This window comes from Pygocentrus nattereri, chromosome 2 (genome assembly GCF_015220715.1).
Source record: "Pygocentrus nattereri isolate fPygNat1 chromosome 2, fPygNat1.pri, whole genome shotgun sequence".
NCBI classification, from domain to species: domain Eukaryota; kingdom Metazoa; phylum Chordata; class Actinopteri; order Characiformes; family Serrasalmidae; genus Pygocentrus; species Pygocentrus nattereri.
Window position 1 is genome coordinate 16,876,050 of NC_051212.1, and position 17,415 is coordinate 16,893,464.

At 38.0% G+C, this 17,415-nt stretch overlaps 1 protein-coding gene across 1 annotated transcript in view; it reads right to left on the reverse strand.

Annotated features, from left to right (window-relative positions):
* Positions 1–17,415, reverse strand: part of LOC108414290 (titin-like) — a 228,185-nt gene that overhangs the window by 72,512 nt on the left and 138,258 nt on the right. The window contains exons 15-19 of the mRNA XM_037534976.1: positions 4,735–5,007; positions 3,936–4,205; positions 3,351–3,623; positions 2,556–2,825; positions 1,974–2,246 (exon numbers count right to left, since the gene is read on the reverse strand). Of these exons, the coding sequence (XP_037390873.1) occupies positions 1,974–2,246; positions 2,556–2,825; positions 3,351–3,623; positions 3,936–4,205; positions 4,735–5,007 (1,359 nt within the window). The remainder of the gene's footprint in view (positions 1–1,973; positions 2,247–2,555; positions 2,826–3,350; positions 3,624–3,935; positions 4,206–4,734; positions 5,008–17,415) is intronic.

The following is a 17,415-nucleotide window of genomic DNA, read 5'->3' on the forward strand; positions in this document are numbered from 1 at the left end:
CATCCATTACTGGGGCATAAACCTGGATTACTGTCATTTTGAATGGTTGTGCATGAAATCGTACTGACATCAGCCGATCATTCATAGCATTATATCCAGTAACAGTATTGCTGACAATCTTGTTGACAATGAAAGCCACGTGCACTTTTCTTGAGTGGACACAAAAACTGATAGAGAGAAATCAAAGACCCTTCTCCCATGGAAGACCCTGAAAGGAGTTAAAGCTCTGGGCAGCACAGCTCTCAGCTTCTCTCATGCAGGCAAGCCTCCTGGCCTCAACAAGTCCATCCATCCATCCATCCATCCATCCATCCATCCATCCATCCATCTTCCACTTTTCCGGGATTTGGGTCGCGAGGGCAGCATCCTAAGCAATGAGGCCCAGACCTCCTCCAGGGTTGACTTGCCTGTGACACCTCCCGAGGGAGGCGTCCAGGAGGCATCGTAAACCAGATGCCCGAACCACCTCAACTGGCTCCTCTCGATGTAGAGAAGCAGCGGCTCTACTCCGAGTCCCTCCCGGATGACCGAACTTCTCACCCTATCTCTAAGGGAGAGTCCAGACACCCTACAGGGGAAACTCATTTCAGCCGCTTGTATTCGCGATCTTATTCTTTTGGTCATTACCCAAAGCTCATGACCATAGGTGAGGGTGGGAACGTAGATCGACCAGTAAATCGAGAGCCTTGCCTTATGGCTCAGCTCTTTCTTTACCACAACAGTCCGGTAAAGAGCCCGCATCACTGCTGACCCAGCACCAATCCGCCTGTCAATCTCCCGCTCCCTTGTACCATCACTCGTGAACAAGACCCCGAGATACTTAAACCCCTCCACTTGAGGCCTCAACAAGTAATGCTGTAAAATGCTGATTTATTTCTTTCTATTTTGTTTCTCATTTACTGTATGTCACATCAAGTGAGAACATTAGTTCTTTAGAATAGTGTGGATAACTGCACTGATATTAGGACTAAATTACTGCATTATAATCACTGCTGCTTGTTCTACTGCTTTTACATACTGGCCCACTTTCAGACAAGTGGAGTTACTCATGCACACATAAGGTAAAAATACTGAGAATCAGGGCTGAAACACATCACATGTTCCTCTTGTGTCACCTGGTAACAAAACACTGTTCCTCTGCTGTGAAGCTGAGATCTGGTAACAGACTCAGAAAGAAAAAAGACTCACACCACACCACACACTTCTTTATACAACACGGCTGTCTGAACTGATCTTAACTCATCTTTATTTATTAAGAACTAGAAAAGTAGCTTGTGATTTTTAGGTTAGTATGACATGATATCATTATTTTATCATTTTAATTCTGACTGGTTACAATTTTTAACTTCTATTTAATAATAACTAGAGAATCAGTGTATAATTTTTATGTTAGTACAATTTGCTGCCATAATGCCATCACATCATTATCCAGTCATTTCTGATCTGAAGAGTATGACCCATTTTTTTTAATAAATAAAGAATTAGTACATAAAGACATTTTAGTGCAATATTATTAATGTGGAATCTTTATTTTCATTTCCTTTTTTTTCTGTCCCCGCAACCCAAAAGGATAAGCGGTTTAGATGATGTGTGTGTCTTTGTGTGTGTGTGTGTGTGTGTGTGTGTGTGTGTGTGTGTGTGTGTGTGTGTGTGTACATGTGTTTACATGTGTCTGTACACTTTCCTATAAATAACCACATAAATAAAATGAATCTCTTAAATGTAACCTTTCACTGTGAGAGTAACAGTGCTGCTGTGTTGTGATGATGTGGGTCTGTTATCTCTCTCTCCTCTACACCAGTACTGATCCTGATCTGCTGCTTTTGGAGATTTAACTTACTGCTCTGCACACTGTAAAAGGGGGTCTCCAAGAACAGGATTAAGCACCACCGTGTTATCAAAAAAACATCTGGTCTCATCTGTGTTGCTGTGATACTGAGATTAATGACCACTGAAGAGATGATCTCACTCACCTGATACAGTCAGTGTAACAGCTTCACTGGTGTGTGAGTAGCGTGATGTTCCTCTCTCTGTTCCACTACAGGTGTATGTTCCACTGTGAGACACTGTAACAGAGCTGATTCTGTACTGCTGTTCATTACTGACACGTCTGTATGGATCACCTTTAAACCAGCTGTACTGCCAGTTAGAGACTCCTTCTCCCTGTATGTCACATCTGAGAGTGACAGTCTCTCCTCTGAACACCTGATTATCAGGCTGTATGGACACCGCAGCTTTTGGTCTCTCTATGGAGAGAAAGAAATCCTCAGAACAAATAATTCTGATTACGAATTTTTTTTATGTTCATGCACAACAAAGAATAATATTTTTAGATATTAGCACACAGAACACACTTCCTCTCTTTAATGTAAAATGTACAAATTGTTTTGTCACAGATTTCAGATATAAATTATAGATGTTAATTTAATGTGGAATCTTTATTGTGGGGAATTTTCGTTTCTTTTTTTAGTGTCCCTGCAAGATTATGTGTGTGTGTGTGTGTGTACACTTTCATATAATTGAACTAATAAATAAAATGAAACTACAAATCTTACCTGTCACTGTGAGAGTAACATTGTTGCTGCGTTGTGATGATGAGGGTCTGTAATCTCTCTCTCCTCTACACCAGTACTGACCCTGATCTGCTGCTGATCTGATGGTGAAGGTGTTTGTCTGAGACTGACTGACTGCAGTTCTACTGCTGCCTTTATACCACTGATATCTCCAGTCACTGTGAGACTGTATCTCACACTTCAGAGTCACTGACTCTCCAGTGAACACAGGACTCCATTTGGGCTCTACAGTCACTGTAGCTGTGAGTAAAGCTGAGAGAACAGATGAAAGGACATTAAAAACAGTCTATCAGAGATTTAACACTCCATTTTAAACATATTCATATTCTAATTTAGAGAATTTATTTTGGGAGATTTCTAAAGAATTTTCAAAATTACAGTCAAGAATAAAACATCTCTGACGTCCCAGAAACCATTTAATACCTAAAAATAAACGCTGAAAATGGATAATCTATGAAAACCTGACTAATGCAATGTTGACTACTGCAGTATTCAGAGTATTTAGAGTCAGTTTCATTAACACGTTTCCAGTCTAGTCCTGGAGGCCCACTGCTCTGCACACTGTATGTTCTCCTGTTCACATGATCTTCAACTCAGCAACTTGTTCTTTAGCTGACTGGATGGATCAGTTGGTGTATGGAAAACATGAAAATGTGCAGAAAAGGAAGTCTCCAAGAACAAGCTTAAGAACCACCGTGGTAGCAAAAAAACATCTGGTCTCATCTGTGTTGCTGTGATACAGAAATTAATGACCACTGAAGAGATGATCTCACTCACCTGATACAGTCAGTGTAACAGCATCACTGGTGTGTGAGGAGCGTGATGTTCCTCTCTCTGTTCCACTACAGGTGTATTTTCCTCTGTGAGACTCTGTAACAGAGCTGATACTGTACTGCTGTTCATTACTGACAGGAATGGATGAACCATCTTTAAACCAGCTGTACTGCCAGTTAGAGACTCCTCCTCCCTGTATGTCACATCTGAGAGTGACAGTCTCTCCTCTGAACACCTGATTATCAGGCTGTATGGACACCGCAGCTTTTGGTCTCTCTATGGAGAGAAAGAAATCCTCAGAACAAATAATTCTGATTACGAATTTTTTTTTATGTTCATGCACAACATAAAGAATAATATTTTTAGATATTAGCACACAGAACACACTTCCTCTCTTTAATGTAAAATGTACAAATTGTTTTGTCACAGATTTCAGATATAAATTATAGATGTTAATTTAATGTGGAATCTTTATTGTGGGGAATTTTTGTTTCTTTTTTTAGTGTCTCTGCAAGATTATGTGTGTGTGTGTGTGTGTACACTTTCATATAATTGAACTAATAAATAAAATGAAACTACAAATCTTACCTGTCACTGTGAGAGTAACATTGTTGCTGCGTTGTGATGATGAGGGTCTGTTATCTCTCTCTCCTCTACACCAGTACTGACCCTGATCTGCTGCTGATCTGATGGTGAAGGTGTTTGTCTGAGACTGACTGACTGCAGTTCTACTGCTGCCTTTATACCACTGATATCTCCAGTCACTGTGAGACTGTATCTCACACTTCAGAGTCACTGACTCTCCAGTGAACACAGGACTCCGTTTGGGCTCTACAGTCAGTGTAGCTGTGAGTAAAGCTGTGAGAACAGATGAAAGGACAGTAAAAACAGTCTATGAGAGATTTAACACTCCATTTTAAACATATTCATATTCTAATTTAGAGAATTTATTCTTGGAGATTTCTAAAGAATTTTCAAAATTACAGTCAAGAATAAAACATCTCTGACGTCCCAGAAACCTTTTAATACCTAAATATAAATACTGAAAATGGATAATCTATGAAAACCTGACTAATGCAATGTTGACTATTGCAGTATTCAGAGTATTTAGAGTCAGTTTCATTAACACATGTTTCCAGTCTGGTCCTGGAGGCCCACTGCTCTGCACACTGTATGTTCTCCTGTTCACATGATCTTCAACTCAGCAACTTGTTCTTTAGCTGACTGGATGGATCAGTTGGTGTATGGAAAACATGAAAATGTGCAGAAAAGGGGGTCTCCAAGAACAAGCTTAAGAACCACCGTGGTAGCAAAAAAAAATATCTGGTCTCATCTGTGTTGCTGTGATACAGAAATTAATGACCACTAAAGAGTTGATTTCACTCACCTGTTACAGTCAGTGTAACAGCATCACTGGTGTGTGAGGAGCGTGATGTTCCACTCTCTGTTCCTCTACAGGTGTATGTTCCAATGTCAGACTTTCTAACAGAGCTGATTCTGTACTGCTGTTCATTACTGACAGGAATGGATGAACTATCTTTAAACCAGCTGTACTGCCAGTTAGAGACTCCTCCTCCCTGTATGTCACATCTGAGAGTGACAGTCTCTCCTCTGAACACCTGATCATCAGGCTTTATGGACACCACAGCTCTTGGTCTCTCTATGGAGAGAAAGAAAGCCTCAGGACAAATAATTCTGATTAAGAATTTTTTTTATGTCCATGCACAATATAAAGAATAATATTTTTAGATATTAGCACACAGAACACACATCCTCTCTGTCCCTGTGAGTAGCACTACAATTGAGTATAATAATAAGAGAAATGTGGAACACAGCATTTTTAAAATGAACTTCTCAATTTATTACTAGTAATGTTACTTTCAAAGCAAACAGCTAAGTAATAATAATAATAATAATAATAATTCTTTATTTTTATATAGCGCTTTATCAACATGTTTTTTATTTAATCTGTTATGCTTTGTCTCTTGGCATCTCTTGGAGTACTGACTAAGTCTCTTGTATCTTTGGAATATCAATCCTTGTTTTTCCTTGTTTGTTCCTCTTTTTCACTCATCTTTACAGATATTGTTGTAGTATTAGTTGTAGTATCCATTTTTTTCCTGACAGCTCTCTGGAATTTACAGATTATCCCTCTCAAAAAAATCTTTGTGCTTCTTGATTTTGGTAACTTTTCTCTTTTTTCCATCACCACTGTGCCATCCACAATAACTCATTGTGCTGATGTCCAGGTGAAAAATGTATTAGGAATGAAAAAGTCACTGTAATCAAAGAAGCTCATTAGTATAGTATAGCAAGTATAGTGTAAATGAATAATTCTATGGCCTGTCTATATGAAATGTCTCATAGTTAATGTTGCCACTTCCACTATTACGTTATATTGATATATTAACCCAGGTCAGCACAGGACCTATAAACGTGCATAACATCAATATTAACATCAATCATTTAAAAGAAACATGATGAACATCACAAATAAAAGTCAATTATGCCAGTAAAACGCTGCACTCATAGCAGCATGTTCTGTCTGTTGATGCTTTTGTCTGTCTGCATTGCTTAAACCAGGATAAAAATACAGACTGAAACTGATCTTCTCAAGCTTTCTTGAAACCCACAACACAGATGATACAGTTATAGCAGAGGTAGTCAGACCAGTTACAAGTACGTTATTGAAACTTGCTGTGCAACTGCTTTTTAAACTCTGATTATGAATCATATAGTGACCTTATCTGACCATACATAAAAGAAAAGAAAAAAAAAATTCTCATTTTAAAATTGTACCTGTTCTTTTTTTGATACTAAAAACCCACAGGTGAACACGTAGATAAACTGTAGATAATTTGTGGTCCTGGTTAAGGGTGATAAACATTTAACAACGTTTAAACTTTGTTTAAACAGGACTATTTAGCTTTAGTTCATGTGGTCCGTTTCTATAGAATGATGTATTGATGCCATTAGGGCTTGTAAGTGTGCTTTTAAAAGATGCTTAAAGTTCTTCATTGCTTCCTATGTGCATGCACAGTATAAACATTTTGCAGCAGAACATTAAAATGCACTTCAGTATTTTAAAGTACAATACCAGAAACAATCAGTGACCGTGGCGTTACTTAATTGGCACCAAATGGTGCAGTCAGTGTAACAGCATCACTGGTCTGTGAGTAATGTCGGTCTAATGACTGTGTTACTTTACAGGTATAAACTTCCATATGTAAGACCAATCAGCATCAGATTTTTCACTGTGAAGTTTAAGAGCCTTAAACCACTCGTGCTGCTAGCCATCTCCACTTTCTATATCACATGTGAGAGTGACTGTCTCTCTGATGAACACATGATCAGCTGGTCCTATTTTCACTGTCACTTTTGGTTTCACTGTACAAACATGACAAATACATTAGAAACTTTTGAGACAAACATTTTGTCAAAACGTATATGTGAATTTTGAAAATCATGGAAAAATCTGGAATTTTGAGTATTTATGGTAAGTGTCCCCAAGTCATTCTAAAGTCAATTTTGTAGTAAAAATAAAACAAAAAACAAGACATACCTTTAACTGTAATCATGACTTGATCACTGAGCTGTGTGTAATAGATTCCTCTGTGTGCTTCACATCTGAACTCTGCTGTTCCTTCATCAGACACTGTTACACTGACTGTGTTGGTGTCTTTATCTGCAGTATTCAGAGGCTGTAATTGCTGAGAGCCATTATACCAGAGAAACTCCCATCCAGTAGACTGCTTTACCTTACAGGTCAGAGTAATTGTGTCTCCAGTGTAGACAGAGCTCTGAGGACCCACGCTGACAGTCAGATTGGGTTTTTCTGTTGATATGAAATGATGACACTATGAGAGTTACTTCTTATAACACAAGCAGTAATTCAGTCATCTAAAGTGCTGGATTTTAGTAATAAATCTTTCTAATTTGTTTTTCTCCCTGTAAAGCACTATTAAAAGGTGCATTATGAGTTTGCTTGAATACACACACACACACACACACATATATATATATACACACACACACACACACAATTATAATGTAAAAATACCAACATTTTAACTTCTTTGACAAGAAACTGGACCTGCTCCTCCCAGAATGCACCATTTTTACAGCAAATTGTTATATTTAAGGAGCTGGATTACTGCATACCTTTAGCTGTAAATTTGTATCAGTTCTTTACAGTGTAGCTCCAGTGTTGGGCAATTATTTAAAAAATGAATCCATCCAAGTTACTAATTATTTCTCTCTAAATTTAATGACATTACTTTTACCTCCTCGTCTGAAAAAAACATGTTACATTTATATGATTCAAATGCGTACATTATTTCAGCACAAATTAAACTTTACATCAACTTAAAGTGAGTTAATTAAGTAGTTTCAAACAATAATTATAATGATGTAACAACATTCCATTCATGAAGAGCTAACATACACATGTGAATCAAATCAATTTAAAGCAATCTTTTTAAGAAACCTCTTTTCAGTGTAGAAAAAGTAAAGCCATCATAGATTATTTTACATCTGCATTACTCTCTATCAAACTATCTCACTATATCGGCAGACGAGTTGCTTGTTTTATATTTACTCAAAAGTCCCTCGCCCAGATTAAATGTCATTGTATTACGATCATGTGTCAACGCTACTTTTTAAACTACATGTGAGAGTGACTGTCTCTCTAATGAACACATGATCAGCTGGTTGTACTTTCACAGTTTTGGTCTCACTGTACAAAAACATTCTGAAACTTAAATATTCTGTCAAAAGCCGCACCTAAGCCCCCTGCCAGTAAAAACAATAAAACAGAAAACAGGACTTACCTTTAATTGTAATCTTGGCTGGATCACTGAGCTGTGTACTGTAGTCTCCTCTGAGTGCTGCACATTTAGTCTTTGTTGTTTCTTCGTCAGACACTGTTACATCCACTGTGTTGGTGCCTTTATCTTCAGTACTCTGAGGCTGTAATTGCGGAGAGCCTTTGCGCCAGAGAAACTCCCATCCAGTAGACTCCACCTCACAGATCAGAGTAACTGTGTCTCCAGTGCAGACAGAGCTTTGATGTTCCTCCCCCTCAGGTTCTCTGTGGTTCTCTGTTGAAATTAAATAATGAAACTATCAGAGCTTCTTCTCATTTACTAACACAGTCAGGTCCAAAAGTATTTGGACTGTGAGTCTTTTTTGTTTTGTAATTTTGCCTCTCTACACCACCACAATGGATTTGAAATTGAGCAGTCAAGATACAATTAAAGTGTGGACCTTCAAAAATACTGCATTAACTGTTTAGGAATTACAGACAATTTTACATAGTCCCTCCATTTCTACAGGCATGAAAGTAATTGGGTAGTTTAATCAAAAGTAGTTTCGTGATTTTATGACAAATTATGGCAATAAAAGGTCTGGAGCAGATTCCAATTGTTCTATATGCATTTGGTAGCTGTTCATGGGAAGCTCTCAATATACAATCCAAAGGGGTGGCGATGAGTGAAGGGGGCTGTCATTAGGCTGAAGAAAACAAAACAAACCTGTCAGAGAGACAGGAGAAACTTTATGAGTGGAGAGGGAAAGAAAGGGCACATAGTCTGAAGCACATCACATCATTTGTCAAACATGGTGGAGGCAGTGTTACAGCATGTGCATGCACAGCAGCGAAAGGAAACTGCATCACTGGGGTTTACTGATGATAGAAGCAGCAGGATGAATTCTGAAGTGTATAGAAATTTACTTTCTGCTCAGATTCAGTGAAATGCTGCAAGAAACTGAGAGGATGACACCTCAGAGTAGATGGATAATGACCCAAAACATACTGTGAAAGCAACCCAAGAGCTTCTTATGACAAAGAAATGGAATGTTCTTAAATGGAGTCTCACCTGATCTCAACCCAGCTGAGCATGATTTTCACGTAATAAAGATAAAACTAAAGGCAGAAACACCCACAAACAATCAGCAACTGAAGGCAGCTGCAGTAAAGGCCTGTAAAGGCCTGGCAAAATATTCTGTTCCTCAATCAGGCTCATTTTAGCACCTGCACATGGTAATTCATGGGTACTGCAGGCATTCAATTTGTATGAGTCTTCCTCTGGTTTGTTTGCAGTTATAGTTCAGGCAAGATGAGATGCGCACAAACAACCACATTCTCCCTTTTACGTGTGTGCCTAGGAAAATATATGCCTGTAACTTTATAAAGTATTAAAACTTAAGCTGTGTTAATAGTTTGTTAGATTTTTGCTAATTTGTCACATTTAAATGTTTCAGATCATCCAACTAATTATAAAACAAGATGAAGACAACATGCATGAATACAAAATGCAACTTTTAAATGATTATTCCATTTATTGAAGATAAATGGTAGCAGTAGCACAGGGGTCCTGCAGGAAACAGTCCTGGTACTATTCCTTTTCATCCTGTGCTCTGTGGACTTCATGCACAGCTCACCAAACTGCCAACAACAGAAGTTCTCTGATGACTCAGCAATCATCAGACTCATTACAGATGAGGACGACAGAGAGTACAGAGAATTGACCCAGGACTTTGTGGACTGGTGTCTGAGCAAACATCTCCTGAATAACGTTTGAAAGACCCTAGAGATGGTGGTGCTGCAGGCGCAGTCACCTTCCTCCACCAGTGAATATCCAGGGAGAGAGCCTACCTGGGTTTTCACCTTAACAATAGACTGGACTGGTCAGATAACATTTGTGCACTTTGCTATCTTATCTTAAAAATACACACATGTGAAAACATCATTTCTGGCTAATAACTGGTTGTGTCACTCTTGCTAGTAAAAATTGCAAAAACTTGCAATTTCTCTTTTAAATTGCTGTAGAGGTGTTTTGACCCACTCTTCTTTGCAGAATTGGAGGCATGTCAAACATGAAATGTCATTAACATTGGTGGACTTGTTTGTGCGCTTCATTGCCCTGTTGCATAACCCAACTGTGCTTGAACTTTAGGTCACAAAATGATGGGTGATCATTCTCTGATAAAGAGCAGAATTTATTGTTCCATCAATTATGACAAGGCTTTCAGGCTTTCAGGTCCTGCAGAAGCAAAACAGCCCCAGACCATCAAACTACCATCACCATGTTTGACTGTTGGTATGATGTTCTTATGCTGGAATGCGCTGTTAGCTTTATGCCAGATGTAGCAGGACCCATGTCTTCCAAAAAATTCCACCTTTGACTCATCAGTTCAGAGAAAATCATTCAGAAGACCCTGGGGGTCATCTAGTTGCTTAAGGCAAGGCTTTATGTTCTTTTTGGTCAGCAGTGATTTGTGCTTTGCAACTCTCCCACCGATGTCAGCCCAGCTGTTTCTCTGCACACTTTGTTAGCTACCTTTTAAGCTGTTCTACAGCTGGTTGGGATCCCAACAGGACCACCTTAGAGCAGGTATTATGTGGGTGGTGGATCACCTCAGCACATCAGTCAAACAGATGTTGTACTGTGCAGTGTTACTGCAGTGCTGGGAATGAGCCACCACCTGAATAGTACCTGCTCTGTGGTGGTCCTGTCAGGATCCTGACCAGCTGAAGAACAGCATATAAGGGGGCTAACAAAGGAACTGGAACTTTCTGGAACTGTCTTCAGTTGTGCCACCATATGGGGCCTTTGTTGTAGTATTTTACTCTAGCACCTACACTCTTTGATTATGAAGCCATGCTGTTGTAACATCCACAGAATGCTTCTTGGCATTGTCATTTTAAGATAAACATGGACATCCCTGAAATAATCGCCATACAAAAGGCCGCATATGATGCTCCAATATGTCTATATATCTTTCAGTGTTGATGGTGCTTTCATAAATGTCTAAGTTATCCATGTCACTGGCACTAACACGTTAAAATATCAGCACAGACCCTGACTTTTGATCTTTACACTGGACAAAATTTGTGGTCTTTAACTTCTTTGCCCCAGATAAAAAGACTATTTTTCTGCTATAAACAATGAATGAAGGGTTCCAACTCTCAGGTTGGAGGGTCTCCTTGCCATCACCCTGATCTTTAGCTCCCTCCACAGATTCTTCAAGTCAGGACTCTGGCTGGGCCACCACAAAAAGTTAACATTTTCTTCGCTCACCATTTCTTCACCACTTCTGCTGTGTGTTTTGGGTCGTTGTCATGCTGAAATGTACACTGGTGCCCAAGGCCAAGTTTCGCTGCAGACTGCCTGATGTTGTTGTTGAGAATCTTGATGTATTGCTCTTTATTCATGGTGCCATTTACTGTGATTAGGTTCCCTGGTCCATTGGCTGAAAAACACCCCCAAATCATTAGGTTCCCACCACCATGTTTGACAGTGGGGATGGTGTTCTTAGGGTTGAAGGCTTCTCCTTTTTTACACCAAATGAAGGACACATCATTGTGGCCAAACAATTAAATTTTTGTTTCATCTGACCATAAAACAGAAGACAAGAAGTCTTCTTCTTTTTCCAGATGAGCATTTGCAAAGGCCAAGCTTTTGTGTGCCTTTTCTGGAGAAGTGGCGTCCTCCGTGGTCTGCATCTGTAGAACCCAGCAGTGTGCAGTGTCCGTTGGACTGTCTGCCTTGAGATGATGCCACCAGCAGAGCCCAGATTCACCAGGATGGCCTTGGTGGTGATCCTTGGATTCTTTTTCACCTCTCTCACTATCCTCCTGGCCAGCACAGGTGTCACTTTTGGCTTCGGACTACGTCCTCTGAGATTTTCCACAGTGCGGAACGTCTTGTATTATTGAATAATACTTCACTGTAGCCACTGGAACTTGAAAACATTTAGATATGGCCTTATAGCCCTTTCCTGACTTGTGAGCAGCCACAATGCGCAGCTGCAGGTCCTTAGTGAGCTCCTTTGTCTTAGCCATGATTGTCCACAAAACAACTGCAGAGAGCTGCTGTTTTTCACCTGCTGAGTTGATTAAAACAGCTGTTCCCAATGAATCAGGGTAATTAAGATGCTTTAGAACAGCTTGGACTATTTGGAATGGTACAGAACTTTTGATTTTCCCATAGACTGTGACAGATTGAAAAGGGTATGAATAATTTTGGACATGCCACTTTTTGTTCAAATGTAAATTTAAAGAAATATTTTTTTTCCACAATGGTGCCCACTTGTACATCGTCCTATTATCTTCTGGGAGATGCCTGTGTCATTTCCGTCATTTAAAAAAATTGCTGGTTGAATAAAAGTAACTTTAAGTCAAAATTTGCCAGGGGTATGAATAATTTCAGGCTTCACTGTATTTCCAAAAAGAATGAAGTTAATGAAGTATAACTTTAACTATCCTGTCTTTGTACTGTTTTTGTTTAAATATTGGTCAAAGTGGATTTACTGGTTTTATTTGCATTTTACCAACAGTCCCAAACATTTTGAAATGTTTATATTGTTAACATTGAGCTGTTGTTTTTTGTTTCTTTGTGTATTCTGTTGCCTTTGTTTATGAATATTATATATATATATATATATATATAGAAACCTAATGAACAGAAGGTGTATATTACATATATACTTTATCTGTAAAAGTAATCCAAGGACTGAGTTGTGTTTATTGTAAAGATAAAGGTAAACAAACTCACCAGTTTCCCTGGTTTCTTTGCCTTTTGATTTCTTTTGAGTTTGTCCACAGTGGCCAAGTACAATCAGCACTACAGTAGGGAAAGAAATAGAGGATATGATATCAGGTGGCATCACAGGTAGAATTAATGAGCCTGAAAAGACCATATGCAGCTGAATTTGTGGAATCAGTTCAAGCCAGGTAGAACTGAGGGTTTCAACTCAAGTGAAGTATTATTTCTGAAATGAAGCAAGATTATCTGCCAATGTAGTGAGATAATTTTACTTAATGAAAATATTTAAGTAAAAGTAGAAAATAATTATATAATCTTATTTTTACAACAATCTCAAATGAGAAAAAAATAGACAAATAGAATGTGGCAGGAATAACATTATTAGAAAAGCATGTTTTGACAGAATTACTGTAACATCTAAAGTAGGTTTGGGTGAAATCTACAATGTATTAGTTTAGTTGATGCAATTGTGTTGTGTTTTTGGAAAATAACATATTTGAATGCCATATGCTCAAACTTACTTTTTAAAATGTTTTTATTCTTATTATTATTTGTGTTATACATTTGGTTAGTTAAGTGCAAGTCAAACATTTTTTTAGGTTGATAAACTATTGCTTTTAACCATAAAGATACTCTATCAGAAAGGAGTTTTATCATACAGATACACCAACTGCTAAAGAACAAACCATTGGAGAAATTTGTTTACACTCCTTTTATGATCAGATTCGACCACACGCAACTTAGTACTGATCAATCAGGACCATTCTACATGAATAATTAGAGTCAACAGAAGATTTGTTAGATGTGGAGAAATTATTAGACTAATGCCTGCAAAGCCCTGAATTGCTCTGTTTGCTGTTGAAGTTCTGATTCACTCTTCTATAATGATTTTCTTTCCTGGCTGATCCCACATTGGCAAATAGTAATAGAAAAATTCAGCAAATACCTAGAAATTAACATAAAGGGGCATTAAATAAAAACTAAAAAATGTGACCTCAGCAAAACTTGTGTCATATTTTGTATTTTATTTAAAATATAAATTGTGCACTAAAATTTACAGAGCCACAGTCATGTGTGTTGTCTGTAGAGGATGTGTTACATTAATTTCACTTAGAAATGTAATTAAAAAGTGTATGATACTGAAAACTAAATAAATAACTAACAATTTATATATAGATTAAATGTCTGTCATTATATTATGACATGAGCCATCTCCACTTTCTATATTACATGTGAGAGCGACTGTCTCTCCAATGAACACATGATCAGCTGGCTGTACTTAACAGCTGTCGGTCTCACTGTCCAAAAATGGCAAATAACATTGAAACATTTAAGACTTAACCTTTTTTCAAAAGATGCATGTTACCCCCTTGTGCCCAACCCCCCCCCCCCCCCCCCCCCCCTTCTGAAGTCAAATCAGTAATATTAAGAAAACCGAAAACTCAGACGTACCTTTAACTGTTGTCTCGACTGGATCACTGGTCTGTGTGCTGTAGTCTCTTTTGCGTGCTGCACATGTAAACTCTGCTGTTTCTTCATCAGACACTGTTACTCTGAATGTGCTGGAGTCTTCATCTGTAGGACTCTGAGGCTGTAAAGAGCTTTTGTGCCAGAGAAACTTCCATCCAGTAGACCTTTCCTCACAGATCAGAGTAACAGATCCAGTGTAGACAGAGCTGTTATTTTCTGTTGATATGACATAATGAATGTTCTTAAATGAGTTTCAAGTGACCTCAGTGCAACTAAGATTGCTTTTTTTTCCTTACTTTATTTTTTTTATTTTATTATTTTTAACTTACTGAAGCCAAACTAAAGGCAGAAAGACCTACAAACAAGTAGCAACTGAAGGTGGCTGCAGTAAAGGCCAAGAAAAGCATCTCAAGAGAAGAAACTCAGCATTTGGTGATGTCCATGGTTTCCAGCCATCAGGCAGTCATTTACTTAAAAAACATTCACGGTCAAGTAAGGGTTAGTTTGTCCAATTAATTTTGAGCCTGTATAAATGGAGGCAGTATGTAAAAAATGGCTTTAATCATTCATTTGTTAAACCCCTTGAATTAAAGGTGAAAAGTCTACAAAGTTTTCAAATCCATTGTGGTCGTTTACACAGGCGAAATTAAAAAAAAAAGTGTCAATGTCCATAAACTTATAACACTGATGTGGTGGTGGTGTGGTAGTGTGTGTTGTGCTGGTAAAGCGGAGCAGATATAGCAGTGCTGCTGGAGATTTAAATACTGTGTCCAGTTACTGTCCACTCTACTGTTCCACAGTTTGTGTTGTTCATTCTCTAGTTCTTCATCAGTGGTCACAGGACATTGTTGGCTCTATATTTTTGGTTGGTGGACTATTCTCAGTCCAGTAGTGACAACGGCTTTTGATCTTTACGCTGGACACAATTTGTGATCTTTAACTTCTTTGCCCCAGAGAAGAAAATGTCTATTATTTCCATAAACAACATGAAGGGCTGACTCTTTAAACCACAATACTCCACTGTGAATTGGTCTACTTCAGACGAGCTTGACGTTGGCAGTGTTTCTGCACATTGTTTACATATGACTTCCACTGTGCAAAGTACAGTCTAAACTTGAAAATGTGAATGCAGTGATGAACAGTGTTTATTGACAATAGTTTCACAATGTATTCTCAAGGCCAAGCAGTGATATCCATCACAGAAACATGCTGGTTATGCACTGAAGAGGGAGAAAGTTTGTTTACATCGTCCCTGTCTTTTGTGTATTCTGTTACCTCTGTTCACAAGTAAGAATATACTTACTTTAATGGTCTGCCAGTGCTACTGGATTTGCTGTAATGAACAGAAGATGCAGTTGCAATCTTTACATTGCTAACATGGACTAGAAAACAAGGTCATATCAGCCCAGTTTTAGTATCACTCCACTGGCTGCCTGATTCCTTTACAACAGACTAGAAGAATTTTCCTGCTAGTTTTTAAATCTCTTAATGGTTTAGCATCTTTATACATGTCTGAGAGCTGATCTTCGAGTGCAAGCCTTCTCCATATCTAACACTTGAAACTTAAAACAAGAGAAGAGACAGCATTGTTTTTATGCCCCATAGATCTGGAACACATTATCAATAAACATCCATGATGCTCCCCCCTTTTAAAAAAAAAAAAAAAAAACAGTTAATAACACATTTCTTTAGTTTAGCATTTAATCGTTTTTTTACTGGAATATTACTTTTACTTTCTTGTTAGTTGTATTGTTATGTTTTTATTTATACTTTTATTTTGTGCTTTTTAATTATTGTTCCTGCTATTGATTTAATTTGTTGCATTTTTATTATTCATTTATTTTCTTCCTCTCTTGTTTTTACTTTGTATTTTAAATGTATGTAAGGTGCTATATAAATGTAGTAGTAGTAGTAGTAGTAGTAGTAGTAATATAACATGAATTCTTTCTCTAAAAATAATCCAAGGACTCACTTCTGTTGAACGTAAAGATAAAAACAAACAAACTCACCTGACCCAGGTGCATCACTATCACTTCCTGGTTCATCCTGAGTTTGTCCACAGTGGAGGAAGACAATCTGCACTACAATAAGGACAGAAACAGAGGATATGATATCAGCTGGTATCACAGGTAGAATTAATGAGCCTGAAAAAGTCATAAACAGCTGAAGTTGTGAAATCAGTTCAAGTCAGATACAACTGTGCTTTTCAACTCCAGGTGACTTGCAGTTCCAACTATGTTCTGCCCCAACACACCAGACCCAGCTGTTCAGGTATTTATCAAGCCCTTTATGAGCTGGATCAAGTGTGTTGGTAGCAGAAACACACTACAATGGTGGCAAACACTGAGACTAAGAGTTGAGAACCACAGAACCACACATGAGGATAATGTTCTTGACCAGAAAAGAATAAAAACGTCATAGAAATTCTGTTTTATTCAGTTAATTTTTAAAAACACGAACCGGTACACACTGTTCTGTTAGATAATGCATGTTTCTTGACTGGTTCTGAACTGGTTATTGTCAGCATGTACACATTAGTTAGTTGATACGATATAATTAACCCTAATTAAGATATAACTAGGGTTGAGGGTGCACATGAATTTAACAAATGTTAAATAATGAGTGTTAATTAAAAACATTATATACAAACATAATTACAAAGTTTCATATAACTGGTGTATCTCAGTCCTGTTTGACATGTGAATTGTGTTTAACTCCACTGTGAACCTCAGTGACTGGACAAAGCAATGATACTTAGATATTTATCTCACAGACTGTCAGCACTCCTGACTTTCCAATACTTTCCAATGGAAGATTATTTTTCAGTTTTTGACCAAACTGAATACATGATTCAAATATTCCCAGGGAAGGTTGGAAAACGTATGTGAACCCTTAGATTAACCCTTACAGTTCAACAAAATCGAACTGGAATCAGAAAGTTAGCAAACCCATCAATTAAATGAGATGGAAGGTGAGGGTCAGAGCTACTTTGGCTTATAAAAAACCCTCAAACATTTTGGGTTTTCTGTACAGTATAAGCATCTGCTGAT